The sequence below is a fragment of the Culex pipiens genome, chromosome 2, assembly GCF_016801865.2.
Source record: "Culex pipiens pallens isolate TS chromosome 2, TS_CPP_V2, whole genome shotgun sequence".
NCBI lineage: Eukaryota > Metazoa > Arthropoda > Insecta > Diptera > Culicidae > Culex > Culex pipiens.
Window position 1 is genome coordinate 94,964,039 of NC_068938.1, and position 15,950 is coordinate 94,979,988.

The window sequence follows — 15,950 nt, forward strand, 5'->3', positions numbered from 1 at the left end:
TCATCATGATTAGATTATCCGAATTCCTTACAAACCTTCGGATAATCGAACTTTGGACAATCAACCTCAGGTAATCGAGTCTGGACTGTGTATTGTTTCAATTGAATTTCTTTAATCGTCGCTGTCGTGCTAACTTGTCGCACGTGCATTTTGGACCAAATTGAGTTAAGAACTAAGTTTTGTGCAGCTCACAATACCTCACCTTTTGATCTTCACAGATCCACAAAAATCGATTTTAATACTGAGATATTCAAAAAACACCGTAAATTTTTGTCGCTTTTCATTTGACAGGAGTTTCAATCTTGTCGTGCTATGTTGACACATCCCTAAAATTGATATAATTGTAACAATGGGCAAAGGGATTTTAGGTCAGAACGCGTTGGACCCAAGTACGAGCTCGACTACCGTAAACATTTGTAATTATAACTCGGGACTCCAGCAACCAAATTCATTGCTGTTGTTTACATTGCGTGCTCTTGTTCTTGTTTATTCAATGTCAAACATTAAAACGCGTTTTTCTCGAAGCGTCAAAAAAGACAAGCTGACACGACAGCGTCAAAATGTTTGTTATTTTTCAGATAATATCAGAATTTTTAAAATCATGAGTCACATTCACAAAACTTGAGAGAAGCAGAGAAATTTTTGAACCGATAGAGCAATCAACGTCGATAAAAGTAGATTTTTTGCAATTTTTCTATAGAATTTCACAATGTTGAAAGATCCTAGAACCAAATCGAACAACTAGCTTCATGAAGGCCAATTACCAAATATATAAATTGACAAAATCTCGAAACTTCAGCACAGAATTTCACAACATTGTGTCCGCTGCACGTTCAATATCCGCGCTCACACAGCCCCAAATTAAAGTCGTTCTTCCCAAATTTGGCCACAACACCCCAAGATCTCGCGCGCACCCAACAACCAACGCAACGCAACGCAACCTTCCCACCTTTCCTTTTGCATCCACGCGCGCGTCACCCGCAAACTTCCACCAGAAGTTCCGCACACACACTCTCCGCAAAGGCTAATTTGCTTGCCCCGCGTGTTAATGTGGCCCGTCCGCTACGGGTTCGTCGCCGACGTCAACTTCGTCGTCAACCGCAGTCAAGTCTCCGCAGCTCTTTTCGCCGAAGCTGGTAAAGAAAAACTACCGCAACTCTGCGCGACCTTTTCTTCTCTCACTCTCTTTCCATTTCATCGCGCTCTCTTAGCTCTCCGCACACCGAGCGACTTTAGCTTTTAGCTGTTCGCCTACTTCGCCGAAGTCGCCTTTGCTTCGTTTCGTGTTTTCTCGCTCTCGGCTCGCCAGTTTCTTCGCGACACCTCAACGAGACGGACGGGCACTTCGGGAGCTAGGAAAAGCTACGACGCGCGACGGGACTTAGTCGACTTGTGGTCGGTTAGGTCGTTTTTCCCCCAAAGCTCTTGTACAGCTTGTAGAAAGGCGAACCTCGACGACCTCCAGCGCGAGGGGAGTTCGATCGCGTAGCGGTGCGCGGGAGCTGCACAACGGGTTTGCCGTGGGGTTTTGCAGAACTACAGTTTTCTTGTGTGTCTGCGCGCAAGGTGAAGACAAGACAAAATGTGAGCCGCTGATCCGAGCTGATCAAGAGTGCTGCTAGAGAGTGATCGAAGAAGCCAACCGGGGAGTCGTGCTGGGTGGCATATCTGGCCGGAATCTGCGAAAGAAAAGAGTGAATATCTGGTAAAGATCGTGTGTGCACAAAAAGAAATATTTTCAGTGAAGAGCAAACAGCAGTGAGTACACACAGTCACATGCTGCCGTGAAGAATGAGGTGAAAAAGTGATCGGGTACCTCTCTCTCGACTAGTGTGCAAAATGCTGGTAAAATGTCAAAGGAGCATAGCGAGCAATACCAGTGACGACAAGGGAACCTTAAGAAGAAACTGAAACGAAACGGTGACGATCGGGGGACGACGATCACCGGATATGGTAGCTGTTGCTGCATGGAGTAAAACCAGGACGGTGCTGCGACCAGAACGAGGAATATTCGGTAATACAGAGTTCTCAACTAGTGGGTTTAGAAGCTATAGTGCGAATCGGGGAAACCTCAGAAGAACCAAGTCAACCAGAGCGTCGGAAGACCCCAATTAGTGGGATGTTCAGTGAACCAAACTCGAAAGTGATGGGTAACAAACTAATTTTCGAAAAAAAAAAGAGTCAATCAGTGAATCAAATGAAAAGGAAACCGAACCGATTATCATCTGCCCATTGAAGCGGTGGGGATGTGCGTGTCAGTCGAAATTGGTGATAACTGGTTTTGGCGTTGCGTTGGCATTTTGGATTCGGTGGGAATTTTAAGCGCTGAGCAGAGCCTTGGGCGATGTCGGCCAAGTGGTCGTCGTCGGAACGAGCCCCGGAAATGAATTTTTAACGTTGAAGCGTTGTGTTTTTTTTTAACTGGGGTGGAAGTGGCTGAGGCGAAAATTTCGAGTTAACTCAGTGGACTGAAGAAACGAAGAACTAAGTGACCTTGGAGCGCGCTTTTTTGGAGTGTGGAGGAGCGATTTTTGCATCGGGGCTGTGCGGGGGTGGAAGGAACTGGACTGGACTGTGTTGGACAGTGTTACAAAAAGTTGTGAAATTCAGACTGGTGAACTGTGTTTTGTGATGATGTCAATCGGTGTGGGTTGAGACCTTCGGGATATTCCGAGATGTTGCAAAATTTAAATTAAGAGAAAGGAAAATCAACGAGTTGTGCAAGAGCTGCTGCTGGTTCATGTCTGCTGAGTATAATTTGAATATTTTTTTGCATTGGGTTAAATAATTAGAATCAATGGATTATAATTAAAAATACAATTCATTTATATAAAATCAATACATTTATTTTCATCATTGCATTGAATGTATTGTGAGGGCATACAAAGTTTTATTTAAGATTTTCAAACATCGGTTCTGGCCAAGGTCACATTTAAACCTTTAAAAATATTGGAACGGAGAGTATTATAACTGTCATGTATCCAAAATACTGTTGAAAATTTTCAAAAACCTCCTTGCCCTGATAAAAAGTCTGACTAACAGGCTGTCTCAGACAAATAAAATTACACTTACAATTACAAAGAAAAATATCTATGAATTCATGAAAAAATACATTCCAAAAGTTTCACCATAATTTGATTTTTAGTACGAAAACAATGTTTTGTTTAAGCCCTAATTGATTGAAAAATGCAAATAAAACATTAAATTCATAAGTTTTTTCAATGATATTTTTTTCTATTTTTAGCGAAAATTTTCAACGCTGTCCCATTTTTTTTTTGGAGAATTCTGATGTTGAGGGGGACAACAACTTTAAATTATTTTTTTTTACTTCATTTTTTCTCGTTCAAAATTTCGTAACATTACAAATATTTTTAAATTCATGTCACTGAAGTTTTGTCTGTTTTGGATAAAAGGCATAACGATTTTTCTCACAAGAATATCATCTTTATTATAAATTTCAACAAGGATTCTCAGTTTGAAATTTGTAAAATTTCAAGGTTGTTAAAATCAGTTTTAAATGAAGTTCGAGTATTTTGTTTTTATTAGAAAAAATATTTTTTTTAAAAATGGCATGGCAATTTTTATGTGTGGCCATCAGTGGAAAATGCAGTTTCTCTCAGACCGGGACATCTCTAACTGCAGAATTTGTATTTGACAAATTGTACACTCAATTTTGAACATAAAGCAAACCATATTCAAATTATTATCGGCAAAGTTTCACACAATATCAAGGCAAAGTGTTTAAAGTTTTCATTAAAATACTATTACATGCTTTGAAAATTTTTAATTACTTTGCCAAACATTTCAAGCCTGATTTTGAAATAGTGCAGCAAAACATCATTACAAAAATACTTGCTGCATGCAATTTGAGAATATCTTATTTGAAAGCAATAAAAATATTTTTATTTTCGATCGTTGCTTCTAAATTAAAATTTGATAAAATAAAAAAAAGGTCCAGATTGACTCACAAATAAATTTAGCAACGTTTTCAACCTTTGCATAATCTATGGAAGAAAACAAATAATTTCTTTGCAGCGAATTTGGTACATATAACTTGGTTAATATTCTTAAAGTGTTGTTGTGAAATCAGTCACATCGTGCTTGCCATTTCATTAGGGCACATAACTTTTTTAAACAAGAGTGTGTCCCTTTCACACCTTATGTAAACTGTCATTTGAGTGAAAGGGATACACAATTGTTTACAAAAGTAATGTGCCCTTTTGAGATGTTAGGCTCCACATGGTAATTTCATTAACAGTATCAATGCTGATTAGGGTGCCCAGAAAAAACGACCCCCTGCTCCACAAGCGAAAAACGGTCAAGGGGGGGGGGGGGGCAAAAAAACGGTCAAGGGGGGGCGAAAAAATAAAAAAATATAAAAATTTAAATAACAAGCCATAGTCTTCACATTTAAATGAAAAAAGTGTTTTAAAATGCATTTTACACTAGTTCAGTTTGCAGATTTTGCATCAAAAATTTTCAAAAAATCTTAAGATTTTTTAATAAACCCAAACATGCTAAAAATGATTTTAAACACAGAAGAATGTATTTTAATTTGATTTCAGCTGGTTGCACTTGAATTTTCAATGAAATTTTGAAATTTATCGTAAAAATATTTTTTTTGCCCCCTGATGTTTCGGGCCAATTTTGAAGGGGGGGGGGACAAAAACTTTTAAAAATATTTGTACCAGCCTAAAAACACGAAACTTTAAATGCAAATTTTGTTATAATATGGAAAAAAATATCATTCTGGGTAGTTGCACTTTCAAAAAGTACAATATATTTCCATTTAATTTGACATGTCTCACGATATTTTACGCTTCTAAACAATTTTAAGCATCGAAATGTGACAGAAGTTCTAGAACCATTTTTCGATGTTTGATTTTTGAACACAATCGTCCTTTTGACACCAAATTTCCAGCTTATCGTCATTAAATTTTTGAGCTGAAATTATCGAAAAACATGTTTATTCGAAAGCTAAAAATATCAAAAGGGTCGTACCGCTCCTTTATCACGAAATATTAAAAAAATGACTTCGATTCAAGATCAGGGTCGAAATTTACCGTTTAGGACAAAGCTTTACGAAATTCAAGGAAAGCCCGGGTAACTTGTTTGAAACTTCAGTGGAAACTTTGATGTTAACCCTTTAATGTATTCTGTTTTAAATTTTTTCCGTGTTTAGAAGGCCATTTTACAGCTATTTTTGTTTTTTCCTGTTTTTCACAATTTCAACTATAGAATGATACGATCATTATTTTAATTGCATGGAAAAACATGTCAAACTTCCAACCAAAATTTTCTTAAATTCAAATAGTTCTTTTTTGTTTTTTTTTTTCAAATCAAACATTGATTGAAAAATCTGTTTTTTTTTTGCGAATTTCTAGATTGAAGCCCGCTTAGAGGCGGAGTTAAAGTGGTATATGACCTGAAAAGTTTAAAAAAAAACTAACTTAATCCACCTATGTGGTTGATGCCTTCCTCACTTTTTACCAAAAATGGGTATATGAGTGGTTTCATCATTTTATTAGAAAAAAAACACAATGTATAACTTATGTGGTCATAACTCAAGACAGGGTTGCCAGATCTTCAATGTTTTGGACTCTTTGGAAAGGCCTCTCAATTACCTAACCAACGATGGGTCGGATGATGGATACGGACATAGTTTACATACATTTAAGTGAGATCCGGCTTCAAAAAAGTACATAAATATCACTTAAGTGGTCATAACTCGAGACAGGGTTGCCAGATCTTCAATGTCTTGGACTCATTGGAAAGGCCTTTCAATTACCTAACCAACGATGGCATGGGTCGGATGATGGATCCAGACATAGTTTACATACATTTAAGTGAGATCCGGCTTCAAAAAAGTACATAAATATCACTTAAGTGGTCATAACTCGAGACAGGGTTGCCAGATCTTCAATGTTCTGTACTCATTGGAAAGGCCTCTCAATTATCTAACCAACGATTCGTCGGATGATGAATCCAGACATAGTTTACATACATTTAAGTGAGATCCGGCTTCAAAAAAGTACATAAATATCACTTAAGTGGTCATAACTCGAGACAGGGTTGCCAGATCTTCAATATTTTGGACTCTTTGGAAAGGCCTCTCAATTACCTAACCAACAATGGGTCGGATGATGGATCCAGACATAGTTTACATACATTTAAGTGAGATCCGGCTTCAAAAAAGTACATAAATATCACTTGAGTGGTCATAACTCGAGACAGGGTTGCCAGATCTTCAATGTTTTGTACTCATTGGAAAGGCCTTTCAATTACCTTAACAACGATGGGTCGGATGATGGACCCGGACATAGTTTACATACATTTAAGTGAGATCCGGCTTCAAAAAAGTACATAAATATCACTTAAGTGGTCATAACTCGAGCTGGGGTTGCCAGATCTTCAATGTCTAGGACTCATTGGAAAGGCCTTTCAATTACCTTAACAACGATGGGTCGGATGATGGACCCGGACATAGTTTACATACATTTAAGTGAGATCCGGCTTCAAAAAAGTACATAAATATCACTTAAGTGGTCATAACTCGAGACAGGGTTGCCAGATCTTCAATGTCTAGGACTCATTGGAAAGGCCTTTCAATTACCTTAACAACGATGGGTCGGATGATGGACCCGGACATAGTTTACATACATTTAAGTGAGATCCGGCTTCAAAAAAGTACATAAATATCACTTAAGTGGTCATAACTCGAGACAGGGTTGCCAGATCTTCAATGTCTTGGACTCATTGGAAAGGCCTTTCAATTACCTAACCAACGATGGGTCGTATGATGGATCCGGACATAGTTTACATACATTTAAGTGAGATCCGGCTTCAAAAAAGTACATAAATATCACTTAAGTGGTCATAACTCGAGACAGGGTTGCCAGATCTTCAATGTCTTGGACTCATTGGAAAGGCCTCTCAATTACCTATCCAACGATGGGTCGGATGATGGATCCGGACATAGTTTACATACATTTAAGTGAGATCCGGCTTCAAAAAAGTACATAAATATCACTTAAGTGGTCATAACTCGAGACAGGGTTGCCAGATCTTCAATGTTTTGTACTCATTGGAAAGGCCTTTCAATTACCTTAACAACGATGGGTCGGATGATGGACCCGGACATAGTTTACATACATTTAAGTGAGATCCGGCTTCAAAAAAGTACATAAATATCACTTAAGTGGTCATAACTCGAGACAGGGTTGCCAGATCTTCAATGTCTTGGACTCATTGGAAAGGCCTTTCAATTACCTAACCAACGATGGGTCGTATGATGGATCCGGACATAGTTTACATACATTTAAGTGAGATCCGGCTTCAAAAAAGTACATAAATATCACTTAAGTGGTCATAACTCGAGACAGGGTTGCCAGATCTTCAATGTCTTGGACTCATTGGAAAGGCCTCTCAATTACCTATCCAACGATGGGTCGGATGATGGATCCGGACATAGTTTACATACATTTAAGTGAGATCCGGCTTCAAAAAAGTACATAAATATCACTTAAGTGGTCATAACTCGAGACAGGGTTGCCAGATCTTCAATGTCTTGGACTCATTGGAAAGGCCTTTCAATTACCTTAACAACGATGGGTCGGATGATGGACCCGGACATAGTTTACATACATTTAAGTGAGATCCGGCTTCAAAAAAGTACATAAATATCACTTAAGTGGTCATAACTCGAGACAGGGTTGCCAGATCTTCAATGTTTTGTACTCATTGGAAAGGCCTTTCAATTACCTTAACAACGATGGGTCGGATGATGGACCCGGACATAGTTTACATACATTTAAGTGAGATCCGGCTTCAAAAAAGTACATAAATATCACTTAAGTGGTCATAACTCGAGCTGGGGTTGCCAGATCTTCAATGTCTAGGACTCATTGGAAAGGCCTTTCAATTACCTTAACAACGATGGGTTGGATGATGGACCCGGACATAGTTTACATACATTTAAGTGAGATCCGGCTTCAAAAAAGTACATAAATATCACTTAAGTGGTCATAACTCGAGACAGGGTTGCCAGATCTTCAATGTCTAGGACTCATTGGAAAGGCCTTTCAATTACCTTAACAACGATGGGTCGGATGATGGACCCGGACATAGTTTACATACATTTAAGTGAGATCCGGCTTCAAAAAAGTACATAAATATCACTTAAGTGGTCATAACTCGAGACAGGGTTGCCAGATCTTCAATGTCTTGGACTCATTGGAAAGGCCTTTCAATTACCTAACCAACGATGGGTCGGATGATGGATCCGGACATAGTTTACATACATTTAAGTGAGATCCGGCTTCAAAAAAGTACATAAATATCACTTAAGTGGTCATAACTCGAGACAGGGTTGCCAGATCTTCAATGTCTAGGACTCATTGGAAAGGCCTTTCAATTACCTAATCAACGATGGGTCGGATGATGGATCCGGACATCGTTTACATGCATATAATTGAGATCCGGATATTTGCGAAAACACATTTTTATGCATAACTTTTGAACTACTTATCGAAACTACAAATAATTCAATAGCGATGTATGGGACCCTAAACCAAGTCGAATGCAACTGGTTCGATCAAAATCGGTTCAGCCAGTGCTGAGAAAACTCAGTGAGAATTTTGGTCACATACATACATACACACACACATACACACACACATACACACACACATACACACACACATACACACACACATACACACACACACAGACATTTGTCCAGTTTTCGATTCTGAGTAGATATGTATACATGAAGGTGGGTCCAGGAGCTTTTAATAGAAAGTTCATTTTTAGAGCAGGATTATAGCCTTACCTCAGTGAGGAAGGCAAAACTAATCAAAAAACTAACTTAATCCACCTATGTGGTTGGTGCCTTCCTCACTCTTTTCCAACAATGGGTGATATGTAATATGATGGGTTTGGACACAAATTTGATCCAAAAAAAAACAGACATATCACTCAAGGGCTCATAAGTGGCATTATAAGTGGTCAGAACTCGAGACAGGGTTGCCAGATCTTTAATGTTTTGGACTCGTTGGAAAGGTCTTTCAATTACCTAACCAACGATGGGTCGGATGATGGATCCGGACAATGTTTACATACATTTAAATGAGATCCAGCTACAAAAAAAGAACTCGAGACACGGTTGCCAGATCTTCAATGTTGTGGACTCGTTGGAAAGGTCTTTCAATTACCCAATCAACGATGGGTCGGATGATGGATCCGGACATTGTATACATACATTTAAATGAGATCCGGCTACAAAAAAGTACATAAATATCATTTAAGACGGGATATCTCGAGACAGGGTTGCGAGATCTTCAATGTTTTGGACTCGTTGGAAAGGTCTTTCGATTACCTAACCAACGATGGGTCGGATGATGGATCCGGACATTGTTTACATACATTTAAGTGAGATCCGGCTACAAAAAAGTACATAAATATCACTTAAGTGGTCAGAACTCGAGGCAGGGTTGCCAGATCTTTAATGTTTTGGACTCGTTGGAAAGGTCTTTCGATTACCTAACCAACGATGGGTCGGATGATGGATCCGGACATTGTTTACATACATTTAAGTGAGATCCGGCTACAAAAAAGTACATAAATATCACTTAAGTGGTCAGAACTCGAGACAGGCTTGCCAGATCTTCAATGTTGTAGATTCGTTGGAAAAGTATTTCAATTACCTAACCAACGATGGGTCGGATGATGGATCCGGACATTGTTTATATACTTTTAAATGAGATCCGGCTACAAAAAAAGTACATAAATATCACTTAAGTGGTTATAACTCGAGACAGGGTTGCCAGATCTTCAATGTTGTAGATTCGTTGGAAAGGTCTTTCAATTACCTAACCAACGATGGGTCGGATGATGGATCCGGACATCGTTTACATACATTTAAGTGAGATCCGGCTACAAAAAAAGTACATAAATATCACTTAAGTGGTTATAACTCGAGACAGGGTTGCCAGATCTTCAATGTTGTAGATTCGTTGAAAAGGTCTTTCAATTATCTAACCAACGATGTGTCGGATGATGGATCCGGACATTGTTTACATACATTTAAATGAGATCCGGCTACAAAAGAAGTACATAAATATCACTTAAGTGGTTATAACTCGAGACAGGGTTTCCAGATCTTCAATGTTGTAGATTCGTTGGAAAAGTATTTCAATTACCTAACCAACGATGGGTCGGATGATGGATCCGGACATTGTTTATATACTTTTAAATGAGATCCGGCTACAAAAAAAGTACATAAATATCACTTAAGTGGTTATAACTCGAGACAGGGTTGCCAGATCTTCAATGTTGTAGATTCGTTGGAAAGGTCTTTCAATTACCTAACCAACGATGGGTCGGATGATGGATCCGGACATCGTTTACATACATTTAAGTGAGATCCGGCTACAAAAAAAGTACATAATTATCACTTAAGTGGTTATAACTCGAGACAGGGTTGCCAGATCTTCAATGTTGTAGATTCGTTGGAAAAGTATTTCAATTACCTAACCAACGATGGGTCGGATGATGGATCCGGACATTGTTTATATACTTTTAAATGAGATCCGGCTACAAAAAAAGTACATAAATATCACTTAAGTGGTTATAACTCGAGACAGGGTTGCCAGATCTTCAATGTTGTAGATTCGTTGGAAAGGTATTTCAATTACCTAACCAACGATGGGTCGGATGATGGATCCGGACATTGTTTACATACATTTAAGTGAGATCCGGCTACAAAAAAGTACATAAATATCACTTAAGTGGTCAGAACTCGAGACAGGGTTGCCAGATCTTCAATGTTGTAGATTCGTTGGAAAAGTATTTCAATTACCTAACCAACGATGGGTCGGATGATGGATCCGGACATTGTTTATATACTTTTAAATGAGATCCGGCTACAAAAAAAGTACATAAATATCACTTAAGTGGTTATAACTCGAGACAGGGTTGCCAGATCTTCAATGTTGTAGATTCGTTGGAAAGGTCTTTCAATTACCTAACCAACGATGGGTCGGATGATGGATCCGGACATCGTTTACATACATTTAAGTGAGATCCGGCTACAAAAAAAGTACATAAATATCACTTAAGTGGTTATAACTCGAGACAGGGTTGCCAGATCTTCAATGTTGTAGATTCGTTGAAAAGGTCTTTCAATTATCTAACCAACGATGTGTCGTATGATGGATCCGGACATTGTTTACATACATTTAAATGAGATCCGGCTACAAAAGAAGTACATAAATATCACTTAAGTGGTTATAACTCGAGACAGGGTTGCCAGATCTTCAATGTTGTAGATTCGTTGAAAAGGTCTTTCAATTATCTAACCAACGATGGGTCGGATGATGGATCCGGACATTGTTTATATACTTTTAAATGAGATCCGGCTACAAAAAAAGTACATAAATATCACTTAAGTGGTTATAACTCGAGACAGGGTTGCCAGATCTTCAATGTTGTAGATTCGTTGGAAAGGTCTTTCAATTACCTAACCAACGATGGGTCGGATGATGGATCCGGACATCGTTTACATACATTTAAGTGAGATCCGGCTACAAAAAAAGTACATAAATATCACTTAAGTGGTTATAACTCGAGACAGGGTTGCCAGATCTTCAATGTTGTAGATTCGTTGGAAAGGTCTTTCAATTACCTAACCAACGATGGGTCGGATGATGGATCCGGACATCGTTTACATACATTTAAGTGAGATCCGGCTTCAAAAAAGTACATAAATATCACTTAAGTGGTTATAACTCGAGACAGGGTTGCCAGATCTTCAATGTTGTAGATTCGTTGGAAAGGTCTTTCAATTACCTAACCAACGATGGGTCGGATGATGGATCCGGACATTGTTTACATACATTTAAATGAGATCCGGCTACAAAAAAAGTACATAAATATCACTTAAGTGGTTATAACTCGAGACAGGGTTGCCAGATCTTCAATGTTGTAGATTCGTTGGAAAGGTCTTTCAATTACCTAACCAACGATGGGTCGGATGATGGATCCGGACATTGTTTACATACATTTAAATGAGATCCGGCTACAAAAAAAGTACATAAATATCACTTAAGTGGTTATAACTCGAGACAGGGTTGCCAGATCTTCAATGTTGTAGATTCGTTGGAAAGGTCTTTCAATTATCTAACCAACGATGTGTCGGATGATGGATCCGGACATTGTTTACATACATTTAAATGAGATCCGGCTACAAAAAAGTACATAAATATTACTTAAGTGGTTATAACTCGAGACAGGGTTGCCAGATCTTCAATGTTGTAGATTCGTTGGAAAGGTATTTCAATTACCTAAATAACGATTTATAACATGATGATGTTTGGTTCAGTTTACTGCCATTTATTCATCTTCCGAAAATATGCGAAAACACATTTTTATACATAACTTTTGAACTACTTATCGAAACTTCAAACAATTCAATAGCACCGTATGGGACCCTAAACCAAGTCGAATGCGACTGGTTTGGTCAAAATCGGTTCAGCCAGTGCTGAGAAAACTGCGTGACATTATTGGTCACATACACACACACATACACACACACATACACACACACATACACACAGACATTTGTTCAGTTTTCGATTCTGAGTCGATATGTATACATCAAGGTGGGTTTTCGAGCTTTTAATAAAAAGTTCAATTTTAGAGCAGGATTATAGCCTTACCTCAGTGAGGAAGGCAAAAGCTTTTTGCAATAACTTTTGAAGCAACGATTTCTTTACTGTTTCAAAACAATCACCGGAATTGAAATGTGCTTCAAAGCCATTCAACAAGATCACCCCCAAACAACAATCCAAACATTGCACAAAATGCAATAAAACGGGGGCGTTGAAAAACAACAACAACAGCCCAGAACTTGCCCACAGGCCACAAAACTTCATCAGCAGTCAAACTAACGCCTGTAACCACGTGTGAGAATCATCGTCATGACATGGACTTGGAAATTGCGCACACCTTTTGCTATTTTAACGCCCTTTTGTGTGCCTCCACAAATCTGCAGAATTCCGTCCAAGTCCCTAGCCCGGGGGCCAGTATTTGGAGTCATCTTCGTCATGCTAGTTTGCCCTCGCCACAAACAAGAATCCATAAAAATACGGTGGCGTCGGGTGCAATACCGCGACAGATGTTACATAACCTCGCCACCTTCGGTCCGCTTCGGACTTGGAACCGGCGGAGATCTTGTTGGAACATAATTACTCCCGTAGACGAGAGCCACAAGCAGTTCGCGAAAAAAAACAAAAACAGAATCCATTATGCAAAAATCGAACTGATCTTGGCCGGTTGATAGTCTCGGCCACTACTGTCTAAACCCGGTACCGTACCCAGCGAAATATAGAGATGCAACTGTAAAGTTCCAAAGTCTTACGAGGTAGCTGCTGCAGGCAGCACCGTGACCAAGTTGTGTTCAACCTTCTTCCTGCTCCAACCGCTGAGTCTAGTCAACATGGAACGAACACATTTTCCGCCCTTTTCCTGTTCCGCACGATGGCTCCGTCCTGCTGGGAAGAGCCTGGGAAGATCTGGACATACGTGGACGAAACGTACTGCACTGGTAGTCGGCGGATAATAGAACAGTCACGCAGGCCAAATGTAGGACTTTCCCAGGGTTTGCTTCTGTAGCATTGAACGATGACGATGCGGACATAGGTTTACCCTTGAAGGGCCAGTGCACATTATGTTTCACAGATAAGACCGCTGCATTTATTTTATCAAAGTTTTCCTAAAAATATTCCAAAAAAACTTCTAAAAGTTTAAATAAAATAAAATTCCATATACACCACGAAATGTTTTTTTTTATTTCGCAAAAAAATACGTAGACATTTTCAAAACATATTATTGAAAAACATTTGTGCTGTTTTATAATTAATTTTACAGCTCACCATGTACTTTTGATTCGATTGATATATCAAATTCCGATAAAAACTGATCTCAAAATCATGTTAAAGAATATTCACCACTTTTGGATATGTATCGTAAAACGTTCTAAAAATTCAATTGAAAAATATGTTTGGTCTTTGGTCTCCTTCAAATATCCAAATAAAGTTTTTTCGTTAATCTCTGAGTGTTTTTGGCAACGTTTTAACGCCACCCTGTTTAGGGTAGGATTTCCTTTATCACCAAACATACATTGGTAATACGGGTCTAATTATGTTGGCCAAAGAACATCTCTACACTGAGAAAAAATCCAGGTAAATAAAACAACAAACATCGTGACCCGTACGATAAATTGCGTTGATTTCGGCAACGAAATGTATTCGGAAGGTTTACGAAATAAATTTCGTAAAATTTTGAGCTTATTTGTTCACTACCACAACCAAACGACTACAACTTCGGTGGTGCAAAATTGTACCAATCGATGAATCCGAGGGCTTTTATGAAGGGGCTTTTATGTAAAATTGGACGCCCGATTTGATGGCGTACTCAGAATTCCGAAAAAAATCGTACTTTCATCGAAGAAAACACTTAAAAAGTTTAAAAACTCTTCCATTTTCCGTTACTCAACTGTAAATTTTTTTGGAACATGTCATTTTATGGGAAATTTAATTTACTTTTCGAATCTACGTTGACCCAGAAGGGTAATTTTTTCTTTTAGAACAAAAAAAATCATTTTAAAATTTCGTGTTTTTCTAACTTTTCAGGGTTTTTTTAGAGTGTAACAATGTTCTACAAAGTTGTAGAGCAGAAAATTACAAAAAAAAATGATTTATAAACATTAGGGGTTTGCTTGTAACCATCATGATCGCGATTTTACGCAAAAAAGTTGAATTGAAGGGGTCGTACCGCCCCTCCGTTACGAGATATCAAAAACGGACCTCGGATTTGTGATCAGGGACAAAAGTTACCCCTTAGGACAACGTTTTACGCAAATCGAAGAGGGGTCGGGGCAACTGCTGTGTGAGTTGGCGCAGAATTACCCATTTCCATGTTTATAAAAATAAAAATTTGAAAGGGTGATTCAAGTTACAAACATAATAATTTGCTTTACATTTGCCATTATTATTATTTTAAATTTATATCTCTTATTGAATAAATGCGAAGCCACTTGAAAGCTTAATTTATTTACCTCAAACCTCAAACCATAAGCATTTTCTAAGATTGAAATATTTTTTTAGGAATATTTCTTCTTAGTGGAATGAAAGCAATTTAAAATACATTTTCCTGCATTGTTTTATTTATTATTTGGTAAAGTTTTGTTCAATTTGAAAGATTTTAAATGTAAGTGAAATTACGGCAATATGTTTTTCGAGACGAATTTCCACCTAGAAATTTATCAAAAATGTATGTGTAAACCAAATTTGTATTTTAAAAAATATTGTTCTTCTTGATTATCATAACTTTCAAGACGTCTTGTGTTTGACGATTTTATTTATTTCAAATGACTTTTCTCTTTTTTTCCTTTCCTTTAAGTAATTTCCTAGAGTCAGCTTTGACCTTGTTTTCAACTAATATCTCATACTTTTTAAGTCAAAATTAACATGCAATTCAGGCAAAACAATAAATAATAATAGTGTATCCTGAACAGGTCAGTTGATGTTTACATTCGAAGTGAGCAAGAAACACTCATTGTTTACGAACTCTTAATGGCCTAACTACATTGTTTTGCTTGAATTTTCATTTGTAACAGTCGCAACTTAAAAGCTAATTGTTCAATCAAACTTATAAAACAATGATAATTATTCCAAAAATCGAAAAATTACTAAAACTTATGGAAAACAACATATCGCAAAAAGATAACGATTTAAAGTTCTACAATATGCCAGAAACTATCAATAAAAAAACAAACTTAACAAGATAAAATCATATAAAAACACTAGAAACAAAAGTTCTTCAAACTGACCTCCAAAAAAACAAACATAAGGTTATAGGCAGAAGAGGGTTATTTGATCAAATTTGTTAGA

At 37.8% G+C, this 15,950-nt stretch overlaps 1 protein-coding gene across 1 annotated transcript in view; it reads left to right on the top strand.

The window, feature by feature from the left end:
* The first annotated feature begins 911 nt into the window (after positions 1 to 911).
* LOC120425843 (uncharacterized) overlaps positions 912 to 15,950 on the top strand; it is a 187,938-nt gene continuing 172,899 nt past the window's right edge. The window contains exon 1 of the mRNA XM_052706942.1: positions 912 to 2,014. Within this exon, the coding sequence (XP_052562902.1) occupies positions 1,951 to 2,014 (64 nt within the window). The 5' untranslated portion in view covers positions 912 to 1,950. The remainder of the gene's footprint in view (positions 2,015 to 15,950) is intronic.